This window comes from Manacus candei, unplaced genomic scaffold (genome assembly GCF_025592945.1).
Source record: "Manacus candei isolate 608988 ecotype Guabito, Panama unplaced genomic scaffold, ASM2559294v1 h1tg000018l, whole genome shotgun sequence".
Taxonomy (NCBI): Eukaryota; Metazoa; Chordata; class Aves; order Passeriformes; family Pipridae; genus Manacus; species Manacus candei.
The window spans coordinates 6,325,426-6,338,912 of NW_026138066.1; the positions used below are offsets into that span (position 1 = coordinate 6,325,426).

A 13,487-nucleotide genomic window follows, 5' to 3' on the forward strand; every position below is an offset into this window, starting at 1 on the left:
ACTTGACCAAAACTGGACAAGAGCCTCCAAACATACTTGGGAAGGATACGAAAAGACGTGAAAAGCCACTGCACGAGACTTAACTGCTCTCAGAACTGAAGAACTGACTCCAAACGTCATCTCCCATTCAATCAAGTCCACATCTAAATGCTGAGTTTTTATATCCATATCCTTGGAAATTAAACAAGTACTTTCCAGTAACATAACATGCTTAAGGGAACTTACTCTCAGAATTTCTTTAACCTGCTCCTTACTATCATCTCAGAAGCATCTTGATTTTGAAGGCTATAATCCTATCCTAACAGGGCTTCCTCTTCAGTTCCTAAAATCCTATAAACTGCCAAAATATCAATGAAATGGGAGACATTTATCCATTTTATGCACTTCTATCTATGACAGTGAAAAAAGAATCATAGAATGGTTTGGGTTGGGAGAGACCTTTAAAGATTGTTTTCCAGCCCACCTTCCACTAGACCCGGTTGCTCAAAGCCCCATCCAGCCTTGCCTTGAACACTTCCAGGCATCTTTCAAATAAATACATGTTCAGGGAAACGGTATAGTATGTTCTTCTACCTATATATACAGCAAGTGGTTGCTTTCTAATTGTTATTTACAGCATATTAATTACCATGCAAGTTACATGATTTATTCAACTGACTTTCCATCAACCATAGCTGTTACTATGAATTTCAAAAGGAGTAATCATTTCATTGGTCAAATCCTTCCTTCTCCCTGTTTAGACCTTGGAGCTTTAAACATTTTACTATAGCAGCAGCTTTTTCATCTGACCAGGTTAGAATATTTAACGAAAAAACTTATCTTTCATGTCTACAGACACTTTACCAAAACAGGACTCCTTCTTTATATGGTGCCTGTAGACATGCTTCTGCTGAAAGTCAGCATACTCTACTCAAAGCAGATTTCTTACAAATACTTTTGGAAGGTCTTACAACAGACAAGGAAGATTTTTGGACCGAAAAACTTCATCTTATTCTAGTTCAATCTTCCCACACACACACCTAAAAGGAAGTTATACTGCACTTAGGTTTCTTAAATTTTTTATATTTTAATTTATTTATGGTGACATAGGCCAGTACCTCTTTACAAATTTTTCTGAACTAGTCTTTAGTTTTAGCATAGGGAATTCAATCACTGGGCCGGAAACCTCTTGAGCAAAGGAATTTCTGGCATCTTGGTTGGAGCTGGCACCAACCCATTTTCCTTTGTTTTCATTAAAGGAACCATAATATGCTAAGTTAAATAATAATTATAAAAGCAAGCCAGCCCAAAACAAAACAAAACCCCCAAAGTAAAAGCAGAATACAAAAAGAATGCATATTCAGTGGATTACTGTAAGAGATTTCCCTAATTTGACCCATTTTTCTAATAAAAGCATTATTTATTGCTGCAAAAATCTGTAATTTGATCTTTCCAAGTGACTTGAACATCTTCCCTGCGTAATTTGCCTTCATGTACAAGTCCTTCAGTTTGAAATGTCAGGAAAGGAACAGCTGGCTATCCAGGCAGAAAATTCTACAAGCTGTAGCTGTCACAAATATTCAAATGCATGCAGTAACCTAAAAACAGTATGACTCCCAAATATGAACAACTTTAACAAAGGGCAAAGAGTTCAGCAAATTTCATCTATTTAGGTAGGAGGAAAAGAAATCATGCCAGCTCTCCATATCACAGCAGGCCAGAGGAGCGATGCAGCTTAAGAGCTCCAAAATATCTCTGTAAACAAGTTTTTAATTCATACCATGTCAACCACATAGTACAGTATTTTTAGTCATACAAAGTTAAGTCATATCTTCTGCATGAAATAAAGAGCTTGCTGTTTTTCCTTCCCTCCCCTTCTTTAACCAACACTGGCCACCCCATGAAGGGTCTAAATAGGATCTGCATCTAAGAACCAAGACCTTTCTATCCTTTAACCTCTGGTATATCTAAGCCATAGTGGATAGCCATCAAAATTTCTATTTTCTGCACAAAGGAAACAAAAAGAGCACAAACTCTAATATAAAATCATTAGAGGTTTTATTACTTTCCCTCCTTCATCTCCTCAAAAGGAAGATTCAACCATTGATCTGGATGTCCACACAAAAACACCAAAGACTTGATGAATGCATTTATTCTTTGGAGAGAATGAAGCAGAGAAAAAAAGCACTGAGCATCTCAAATTGGAATCAAAAGGAAAAAGGTTTAGGACTGTAATTTGTACACATTTACGATGCGACTGACTCGTGCTAACAATCCAAAATGTAAATTCTTAGCAAATCAAGATGTGGCACTAACTTGGTGTAGATACCACAGAAGTTTGTCTAAATTAAAATATATTTTTACATTAATAATATAGACAAAATGTTAATTTAGAGAGGGCTCAAAATTCTTAACAGCCCTTACAGAATCAAAGAATTGTTTTAGGTTGGAAAAGACCTTCAAGACCATCAAGTCCAACCATAAACCCAGCACTGCCAAGTCCAACACCACCTTAAACAATTATGCTTGATGTTCTTTAAGTCTGTTATCTCTCTCCCATGGTAGATGTCCATCCAAGAGCTGCCATCTAAATAGTAATGAAATGCTGAAAAGAGAGTAATGTTCAGCCATCCATATAAATGACACATCAAAGGGCAGTTACCTCAGGCATGTCCTGAGGACGCTGGCAACTTTGGGAGAGAGAAAAGGAACAGCCACTAATCAACCAGACCTAAAAAAGACTTATTGGACAATGAACCTGAGATGTCAATAGAGTGTCCAGTAAATAGTTTAATTCCTGGAAAAGGACTGGAGGACAGGGGGTGGAGGGGTGATGGTGGTGCCTGAAATACAGAGGCTCTGGGATTTCAGGAATTTGATCAGTATGCAAATGCTCTCCCCTTCAAAGTACAGTAAGCTACCACAGTGGTAAATCAAAATGCTCTCTGTTCTACCAGCAATCAGAATTACTACTAACTGTAATAGCTACAGAAAGCAATGGTATCAAGGATAGTATGTGACACTGTCACATACTGGGTATTTTGCAATATCATATTTATTAATCAAGTGAGCTAGGATGAAAAATATATTGTCTCTTGCTTTGCAAGACATGTGGAAAGCAGTCTCTTGATTAGATGAGACTGCAAATTCAGAAGCAGTCTCTGTGCATGTCCTATGCAGGACAAATACAGATCCTGAGGGGGAGAGGAAGAACCCAAACAAACTGGCCTGTTCTTACCACAAGACATCTGGAAGAGAGCACTATAAAATCCTACGAAAGAGAAGTGCCAAAATATTCACACTTCGAATGTACAAAATATTTTCCTCTCACAATGTTCAGCAGCAGTGTAGGCTAAACACATTGTGATAGTAAGTGGGAACTTCGCTTTCAAAGTTGACTTTTTTTCTGTGTGAGCTCCCTTTCTTTTTATCCTTAACGGTAATCTGGCTTCTGGGTTTTTTCCACATATTGAGAAAGTATTTGCAAAATAACAGTTCACTGAGGTGTAGGTTAGCTGAGGTACATGCAAAGTCTGTATTTGTTCACGATTTGAAAGGGAAAAAAAATAAAATTGCTGAGGACATGAAATGGGGAATCTTAAAAATCATGAACTGACAACTGAAAACAAACATTTTCAAGACTAACTTGCAGAAGTGGACACCTAATTTTAAAATATTTTTGCTTAAAATACTCAGAAGAGAGCTTTCCTATGGGTAATACTTGTAATTTTAAGTACAAAAATGTCAAAATATTTAAGTATAACCTTGAACTGGTAAAATGTGGAAGACAATGGAACTTTTGGCATTTTAAAGTGCTCAAGTGTAAATTCTGCATATTGTTCAGAAGTACTTCATTGTAAGGGTGCAAGTTAGCTTTAGCAACATTATTGACTTACCAGTCTCATGGCTAAAACACAGTTGCCTCTACAGATACACATTTCACTGCTGTGTCATCCATTTCTACCCACTCAATTGCACAACAAAGGGCAATTGTTTTCTCGATTTCCTCAGGGCCCCCTTAAAACACACAGGTAGACTTGCCTTCAAATGCAAACTTGTCCTGCCTCACTCCACTGTATGAAATAACTGTAAAATACATGGTGATGAAAGTATTCCTTAATCCTTAGTTGGACCAGTTTTCATCCTAAACTTTAGTCTAATGATCTTGCACCCTTAAATATCCTACCAAATCTCCAAGGACTTAAATGAAAAATACAGTTTCAAAGTTACAAGTCTCCTACTCATGTGCCAATGCCTGGGCCTATCACTGGGTCTGAAGCACTGCAATATCCTGTGACAGAAGTGTCTGGTATGGACACTACAGACACTGCCTGTGTCTCTGTGGTGGCTCCTTAGGATGCTGGACAGAGGACTTAAATGTTTGGGGACATTTCTCTAATGGGCTACTTATTCTACATATGCCTTTATATCATTCTTGAACATAATTCAAGAAATCACTTACCATGAGTTCAATGGAATTTGGGGTGATACCCAAATTTAGGTGCTCAATTCTGAGTTGATAATCTGATTTAGGATTTGGAGACTTGCTTTGAAAATCCCAGCATGAATCTTGTGGGGGAAAAAAAAACAAACCACAAACCCAAACAATTTCTGCTTAGGTCAGTGCTGTCAGTAAATTTAAAAAGTGCAACGGCACCCAAGGCAGGTCTCAATATCTTCTGTAATACTGAATGTCCTTAAAACATCAAAGAAACCCCTTGTTATGCCAGCATTTACTGTTTACTTCAAATTTGTTAAGAACAATATTTTATGTTACAGGGACAGAAGCTATGGCTTGGGCCTTTCATGGAACTCCAACCCTTCAAAAGAACACTGCACTACTTCATAACAATGTCCCTCATTCTCACCAACCAAATCAGACAACTTCAGGATATACCACTGCAGCCTTTTTATACTTTCCAGAAACACTACAAAAGAATAAGATCGGTCCCTTTATGCCACTGTGGCAGTGATGTTCCATGTGCACCCTGCATCAGCAGGCTGCTGAAAACAAAGACAGACTGGCCTGTTAACTGGCTTCTTGATTTTGCTTAATTTTAACATGACAAAACTAAACCAGGGAGAGGGGGGAGTTATTCTGCTGTGTAAGCAGACATAGAAGTAAGTTTTAATGAAGACTGAGCCAGACTTTCAAACGCTCATGTTTAAAGACGGTAGGCAATGGACATAAACTCTTACTGAATATTAGGAAATTTTCTTCACTGTGAGGGTGATCACCATTGCAACAGATTGTCCAAAAAGGCTCTAGAATAATTCTGAGAAGCCTGTTAGATCTAACCTTCAAATCTGGCCCTCCTTTGCACATGGGATTGGACAAGATGACTTTCAGAGGTCCATTCCATTTTAAATTATTTTAAATAACTTTTTTGTCCAGCTTAGGCTATTTTAGCTACTAATTTCTTTTAATTGTAGTGTCACACAAATTCAGGAAGACACTGAATGTTCCTGCTGAAACGTCAAAGAAAAATGTAAAATACTATTACCAAATTTAAAACAATTTTGTGATGCTCACCAGTTCCAATCTCATGCTGGTATTACTGAAAATTTTGAGGCTCTCAGTAAAATCTCTTGCCTCAGAATCTCTACATTAAACTATCAAGCCAGGGAAAAGGCTACCCAATGACACTTTCTAAATTACAGAAATGATCTTGTGTTGCTATCTTTCTTACAGTATGAATCACTTCCAGATGTACAAATTGCCAAGACAGTTGAAGACTTTTCTCTCCCATGACTGTAAAACAGCAAGTGGGGATAGCCAGCTGAGTTATTTCAGACAGCAGTAACAGCTTGGCTTACCTTGCTACTAAACCCAAGTATGAACTTGGCTCACTTTTTGTCTGAATAGCTACTGTTGAACAGACCTCTCTGTGTATCAATCAGGAATAGTAAAACATTTACATTTTTCGTATAAAAAGGAATAGTTTTTCATTATCCAGTCCCATTCACTCACAGATTAGGGTGCATAAATTTCTGGTTGTGACAGCAGGGGATAATTTATTACCACAGGCAGAGTTGCTAATTAATACTCCTACAGCTAAGAGCATAACCCCAATTTAAGGACCTGAGCAGAATTCTTTTTCCTGCCCCAAAAAAGAAAAGCTGCTCTTTGCTCATCAACAGAAGTCTGACTGTTTTGGAAAGATGATCAAATTTGCCTCTTAATCTTTGCTCCAGCAGTGAAAAAGTAAAAGCCCTATTACACTGATAAGGGCGCAATAAGCTACTGCCATATAAAATATAAGTATTTGGAGGGGAGAGATAATATTTACTCCTTAAGCATGCCAATTCAGGTCAACCTCTTCATAATGGATGAAAATATGAGGGAACACCTCTAACAAAATAATTAATTACATCTGTAATTAAGCATAACGATACTGATCTTTCTCTGAACTTTGCTTTGGGAGAGAGGAAGGGGGTTTCTTACCAAACCACATTAGCCACATAACAAAATAACGTGACCAAGCGTAACAAACATATCCCTGGCCAGAGCAGGGAGAAGTTTACAGAGTACTTAAAAAAATGAGAAGTAACAATGGACTCTCAAGGAGTCCATTGGCCCTCTGCTGGAGTAGAAGCATGGTCCAGGATGGCCACTATCAACTCCAGTATTCCAGGTAAACTCACTTCTCTTGAAGTGCAGGTTTTAGAGTAAGTGGCAGCCATTGACAGCTCTGTGACATGTGCACTGTGCATAAACTGCAAATCTTTCACAGGACTTGAGGTGAGTATGCCCTTTCAGTATCTTACTTGTACTAAGGATTTTGCATGGGTAACTTCTCCATAATTAGCTTCAACTGAAATCAATTATATTTATGTTTTAAATGATCTATTGAAGATTTCTGAAAACCTTGTATACAGTCTAACCAGGTAATTCCTTCCCACAAGGCAGATAGCAGCAGATGGCAGTTCTCAGGTATCACCTACAGCTCAAAAATCTTAAAACACTGTAACTTTAGTACAGTAAAGTACATCCAAATGTACTTTAGTACAGTACATCCAAAACAACTGTTCAGTACGGCAAAAGAAAGGCTCAAAAGGTTGAAGCAAGGTTGTTTGTTGTTTTGGGGGGTAGTGGGGTGTGTGTGTGTGTGTGTTTAATACTAGAAGGCACTCTTAAAATGCCAAGCTTTTATCCCCAAGTGAAACTTAGTTGAAATGAACTGTTGCATAAAGTGCCAGAAGCCACCTATGGATGCTGGTTCCTCATATTCCATTATGAAGCTGTACTTTAGCAAAAGAAATTTCACATGAAACTGGTGCTAAGTAAGAACTATTGCATCCATTGAAAGTCTCTCAGAAGCGTCTTCTTATTTCTCTTCTTTCATTGTCCACTCAAATTTTGAGTCCCTTGGAATGCAGATAAATGTCAGGACATTTGCAAGGCTTTCCTAGGAGGTTAACACTTACAGACTGCTCTGGCACTCTGGTGCAAGTTCACTCCCTTGCAGGTCAGTTGCTGTAACCATATCTTCTGAACACTTACTTCCTCAACAATCTCAGTACAAAGTCACCCAGATCAGGCTGCCTAATGAAAGGCAATTAAATTAACATGGCCAACTTTTCAGGAAAGTAAACTAGAAGCAATCAAAAAAAAATTCCATCTGCATAGCTGTAGAGGCAGTAAATCCTAGGAAGTCTAATGACAGCTGGAAATGGAAGGAAGCATCTTCAGCAGTGCAGCTATTTCTGTCAAGAACATCTGACTCTACATTCAAACTTAGAATTTACTTTTTACTAACAAGCTCCAATTTTATTTCAGACTAACTAGAAGGAACACAGTAGACACAGGTACACCAAATCACAGAATCATTGCAGATGGAAGAGATCACCGAGATCATCAATCCCACCCCGTTGTTCAAAGCATGGTTAACTAGAGCAGGCTGAAGCAGGCTTGGGGTTGTGTCCAGCTGAGTTTTCTGACTAACCTGTTCCAAAAGTATAAAGAAAGAATTTTTTTCCTGATGTTTGAGTGTAGTTTCCTGTATTTCAGTTTATGCCAATTGCTTCTTGCCTCTCCACCAGGCACCACTGTGAAGAATTTGTCTGTCTTCTCTAGTCCCCTCATCAGGTATCTCTACAAGTGGATAATAAGATTCTCCTCCAAGTTTTCTCATCACAAGGCTAAACAGTCACAGCTTTCTCAGCTTCTCCTCTGTCAGAGAGATGCTCCAGTTCCTCTCTGTTGTTCTTCACAAGACCCAGTCCAGGATATCCAACTAATCCCTAATGCAAGGAAGTGATAATACAAAGCGGTAACTTCAGATTTTTTTTTTCCTTTTCTTATACCAAGAGGTAAACTCTATCAAGGTAGACAATTTCGTTAGTTGAAAATTTGAGATTGTGGGCAGAAAAAGTTTCAAGTGATTGAATAGAATTTTGCTGGCGTTATTTTACAAGTTGTGTATCTTCAACTCTTTGTTGCATTACTAAAGTTGCACCTTTAGACTTCTATAAAAATATTATTAACAACATTATTAGAAATGATACTCCTATGGCAGGATCCGTATGACGAGATTCTGCATGCCACCTGAACACAACTTTATTAGTTAAAAAAAATTAAAATCCTGCCTATCACTAATCTCATATTCTCTTTCTAATAACCACAGTTTTGGGGAAGAGAGCTAATGTTGTAAGCCACTTGAAAAGCTCTAATTAGAAATCAGGTCAACTGTAAAGTAATTCTAGGTCCACTTGCACCTGAAATAAGACAGCAAACACAAAGCTACGACAAATCCAATACAAAATCCCTTATATTACTCACTACAATAATGTATTTCACTATACTAGATATCTAAAGAAACAATTCAGAAGAGCACAAATCTAACTCCTACTTTTTATTTCTGCACTGATTTTTCTTCTGGAACTTTCTGAAAGTTTCTATTTCAACAAGCTTTGTATCTCTTGGTACCACAGTAAGTTGCCCAGTCTGAACAGAAAGAAATATCAACAATTACTTTGAGAAGTTTGGCTCACATCCATGATGCAAAGAATGTGCATGTTCAGCACTAGAACTTTGCTGAACTCAACTTGTCTACCTCAGAAATGGCTTCTAATTATCACAAATGCAGAGGACTTACAGTTGCTAGCTTATCTAGAAGGCAAGGAAGACCTTTACCCCAAGTCAAACAAGTGTAGTGCAGATCAACGAGAACTTCTTCTTGTGAGGAGACATCAAAATAGGCATAGGAAAAAAAGAATTCTGTGATGTGGATTTCCCAAAGATCATGTTATTGCTTGCTCCAAAAGGCAGGTCAGAAAAAAAAATTAATTATGATATCAAAAATGAATCACCATCGCATTAACTAATGAAAAGAATGTGGAATACAACCATTACTGCAACACGTCTAGGACAAGGCTCTGTTCTTCCTATCCAAACAAAATCTCAGGGAAAAATCCAACTGTTACTGGATTTCAGTTTGAAGTCATATGAAAAAGCTTTTTCCTAACAAAAATCTGTCATTTTCTTCCCTGATCAAGCTGGTTTCCCTAAAGCACTGCATACCAGCATCTTAAATTGTTCATCCTTGAGTGTTTTGTTTATAATTTTGGATCCTTTATTAAAATGCATTCTATAGAAACAAAGCTCGTATTTCAAAGAGGACCAACCTACCATATGCACACCAAAAGGAAGGCACTGGTTCCACCATATTTCACATTATTTCAGTGCAGAGCAGCTGTATAAAAACTTCATGTACAAACTCACTACCTCAGTGCCAAGCTTCCAGAATGATTATCCCTTTTACAACCATTTCTGATTAACATTCTGAAATTGCAATGCACGTTTCTCTGCTTTTACATTTAAGGCAAATCAACATCCTGCGTCTTTTTTTTTTCAGCCACCATCCACTATTACATATGGATATTTAAGGAACCAAAAGGGTGAGCACCAAACAACCAACCAATGCTCCCAGCACATTTAAACAAGAGTGCTTCACACCATTTACTATGGTAAGGCCCTTTTTAAATAAATGTGTGACTCACTGTTTGTTTTCTTCACCAGGAGGTGGAGTCTTGCCATGCCCCTCCATTACAAAATCCTCATGTTCCATCTGCAAAGGCAAGCATTGCAGGTCAGAAATCGGTGGAGCAAAATGCACATCACCTAAAGTGGCCCTTTTCCATATGCGACAACTTAAGGCAGCCACTTTATCACAGTGGCTGGTCCAGAACAGATCATTTAGTTTCTTAGCAACATATGTACATCTCCAACCCCATTGCTATGGTATCATTTCATAGCACAGATTTCAGAAGATCTTACATGGGAAAAAGAACAATTTAATGGCTATCAGTTAGGCTATCTAGATTCTAAGTTTTGCTCTGTTAAGGACTTCCTCGGTCATTCTAAGTATTATTTCTACCACTTCTTCCTTACGTATAAAGCAGGAATTAAAAAAAAAATAGGTCTATCAACATCTCTGGAGAAAAAAAAAAAAATCAGAATTTTAGAAGAAATGTATTAGGCACAGACAAACTGCTGCAAAAGCAGAGTACTTCTTGTGAAAAAATAACTTTTCTACAAAAAAGAGACTCACTGCACACACAGAGCTTAGTTAGCAGGGTAAAAAAGAGGCCTAAGGAAACCTCAAATAGATGCTGTTCCAATGACAACATAAGGTAGGCATTTCCTTTGGCTCACTTGTTAGAAGATTCCAAGAGCAGTAAGGAAGTTTTATGTTTAATTGTTTGCTTTTAAAATGTCAGTTTTAGCATACATTTTCAGCAATTTCTTTGGCCAGAAAGAAGAATTGTATTATATTTTATTGTTAATTAATTACTCGCTCTTCATTTAATGACTTAATTCAGTCAGAATTTCTTGCAAAAGTAGCAAAATATTCTTCTCTTTATATAAAAATTCTACACATGCAACTAGTATTTTATATAAACACCCAGATACACAGTTAGCAATGCTCTATTTCATGTGATGCCAGCAAACAGGTCACACTGCAATACTCAAACCATACAACAAAGCAACTGAATCATAATCACGCACAAATCCACGATCCACTACATTTAACTGGAAAGAGGAGAGAAGCACTATTCAGTCTGTAAAGATAACAGTTTAGTCAGTCTTTGAAGGGGCAAACCTCCCCCCCCCAAAAAAAAACCCCAAACCCATCCAGCAGCCACTTCCCACTGCACCCCTACCCTCCCCCCAAAAGGGTCAAGTTTCCTCATTTGTACCTTGATCCTGTTGACAGGTCAAAAATACTGACAAAAATCATAATCTGCACAGTGACATCCACCAAGGATACTGGAAATTATGCTATTTGACTGCACAGACACGGCCTTAAGCAAAACCACATGAACTGACAAACTGATGAACTATAAGGTGCTAATGACATCCAGAAGACAAACAGCCAATCAAATCTGTGTAAGGTAATTTTACATTTGTAAATACGTACTCACAGGACTCACAGGCAACATAGTATTTTCAAGGAAAAGCCAAGTTTGAAAGCAAGAAAATTTTGATTTACAGCTTTGTAAATAACTTGGACTTCTATCCATGTATTCCCACCATATCACATACTGAAACCTGTAGATACCTCAGTCCATACCTGATTCACAAGAGCTCTAAGAGCTAGACTCAAAACTGTCTAGTTGAAGAAAAAGATACTCATTCCACTAATTCTGTTGTTGAAAATGCTAAAATGCAAGTGTGTCAATGGGTAAAACAGCTACAGATGTGTGACCAAATCGCATAACAGCATGATGGGTTACACACTCTTACACAAGAGGATTTTCCCCTATTGATGGTTTAAGACACATACAGTTCCAATGAATGGTAAGCATGGAACAGTTTGTGGCCAGTACTGGGAAGAAAGATGAAAGGGAGACTTTGGGAATAAAGAAGCACTACATGCAGCATATGTAGTGCTAAACTAACAAAACTCCCATGTAAAACAGAATTTTGATTTAATGAAGCTATAGAAGACGAGGTATAAAAAATGAAGTATAAAATGCAATGATTTTAAAACCAACAAACACTTAGAAACGGGACATTACCAATTAGATCATAATCAAGAAATCTGAATAAGACCTGGAACATCTAGTACACCACCACCAGGAAAAGTCAACTGATGAAGTAATGCCAAAAAAACTGTTGCTTTATTATGAATTTTATATGAAAAATACTAATGACATCACTGTTCCAGCAGGCTTATCTACCAAAGTCACTTCCAAAGAGAAGTGGGCAAATAATGACAAAGTGCCTGAGCTAGGAACAAGATTGTAGGTCCAGGCACAATCTGTGTTAATGCAACTAGAAAACCCCAGAGGGAAGTATCTGAAATCACTGAAATCTGCATCATAAAAAACTGCAGAAGATACGGTACAATGGTCCAGACAAAGTTTCTCACAGGAAGTTTACCAACAAAATTAGTCACAGAGTGAGGAAGTACTCAGGAACACAAAAACTTACTGTGTTGTATGCTACCTGGAGAATGGTATCAGATGGAGTGCTGTAACAGTCTACCCAGGACAAGCCCATTAAACACTTTTACCAGTGACTTGCAGGGCTGGTAGGGTATATTCTGCTCAGAATTTTAAGATAAACTATCTGGGGTGAAGAGGTTCAGTCAACACATCCAAAGGCAGGCATGCCATTCAGATGGACCGAGACAGGCTGGAGGAACAGACCCAACAGGAGCTGTATCAATTCAGACAGAATAAACACAAAACACTGCACCTGAGAGGCCCTGGCAATGATTCAGGCTGAAGAATGGCTGGGGAGCTGTTCTGTGGAAAATGTCTTGGCATACAGCAAACTGATCGTGAGCCAGCAGTGTGCTCTGTCAGGAAAGGTCAACAGCATCCCAGGCTTTATTAAGAGCCTTGCCAGTAGATGAAGGAACTGATTGTCACCTGTATTCAGTGCTTATTATTCCAGCTATGGTCTAACGTGCCCCATTTTGGGCTCCACAGTACAAGAAATACATCCATAACATGGACACAGTAAAGCACCAAGATGCTCAGGGAGCCAGAGCAGTTGTCCTGTGAGGAAGGACTGAGACAGCTGGGCTTATTCAGTCTGGAGAAGACGTGGTTTTGAGAATACCTTAACAGCAGCCTGTCTGTATCTACAAGGAGGTCAGCGGGGAGTCAGGCTCACAACAGGGGTACACTGTGACAGGACAAGAAGCCATAAGTTGAAACAAGGAAAGTCCAGACTGGATACAAGATGACTTTTTTTCACCATGAGGACAGTCGAGGACTGGAACAGATACCTAGAGAAGTTTTGTACTCTCCTTGCTTCAAGTTTTTTAAGGCCAGACTGGATAAAGTCCCTCAAAACCTGGTCTGACCTCATAGGTGACCCTGCTTTCAGCAGGAGGTTAGACTAGAGATCTTGCAAGTTCCCTTCCAACCTGAATTTCCCAGCAATCCTATAAACATGGGAACAGATTCAGTTTAATATTGAGAGGTAATATACATGATAAAAAAACCTACCAAATTCCCAACCCAGCAAGAGTCTGCACCTCCGTCTAGAA

The 13,487-nt window shown here is 38.4% G+C and overlaps 1 protein-coding gene across 12 annotated transcripts in view; it reads right to left on the bottom strand.

The window, feature by feature from the left end:
• The window catches only part of TNRC6B (trinucleotide repeat containing adaptor 6B), a 130,209-nt gene that overhangs the window by 81,106 nt on the left and 35,616 nt on the right, over positions 1 to 13,487 (bottom strand). For 5 of the 12 annotated variants that reach the window (XM_051784188.1, XM_051784191.1, XM_051784187.1 and 2 more), the window contains exon 4: positions 9,982 to 10,049. The exons of the other annotated variants lie outside the window; for them this stretch is intronic. In XM_051784188.1, coding sequence (XP_051640148.1) covers positions 9,982 to 10,049 — 68 coding nt within the window. The remainder of the gene's footprint in view (positions 1 to 9,981; positions 10,050 to 13,487) is intronic. 12 annotated transcript variants of the gene reach the window in all.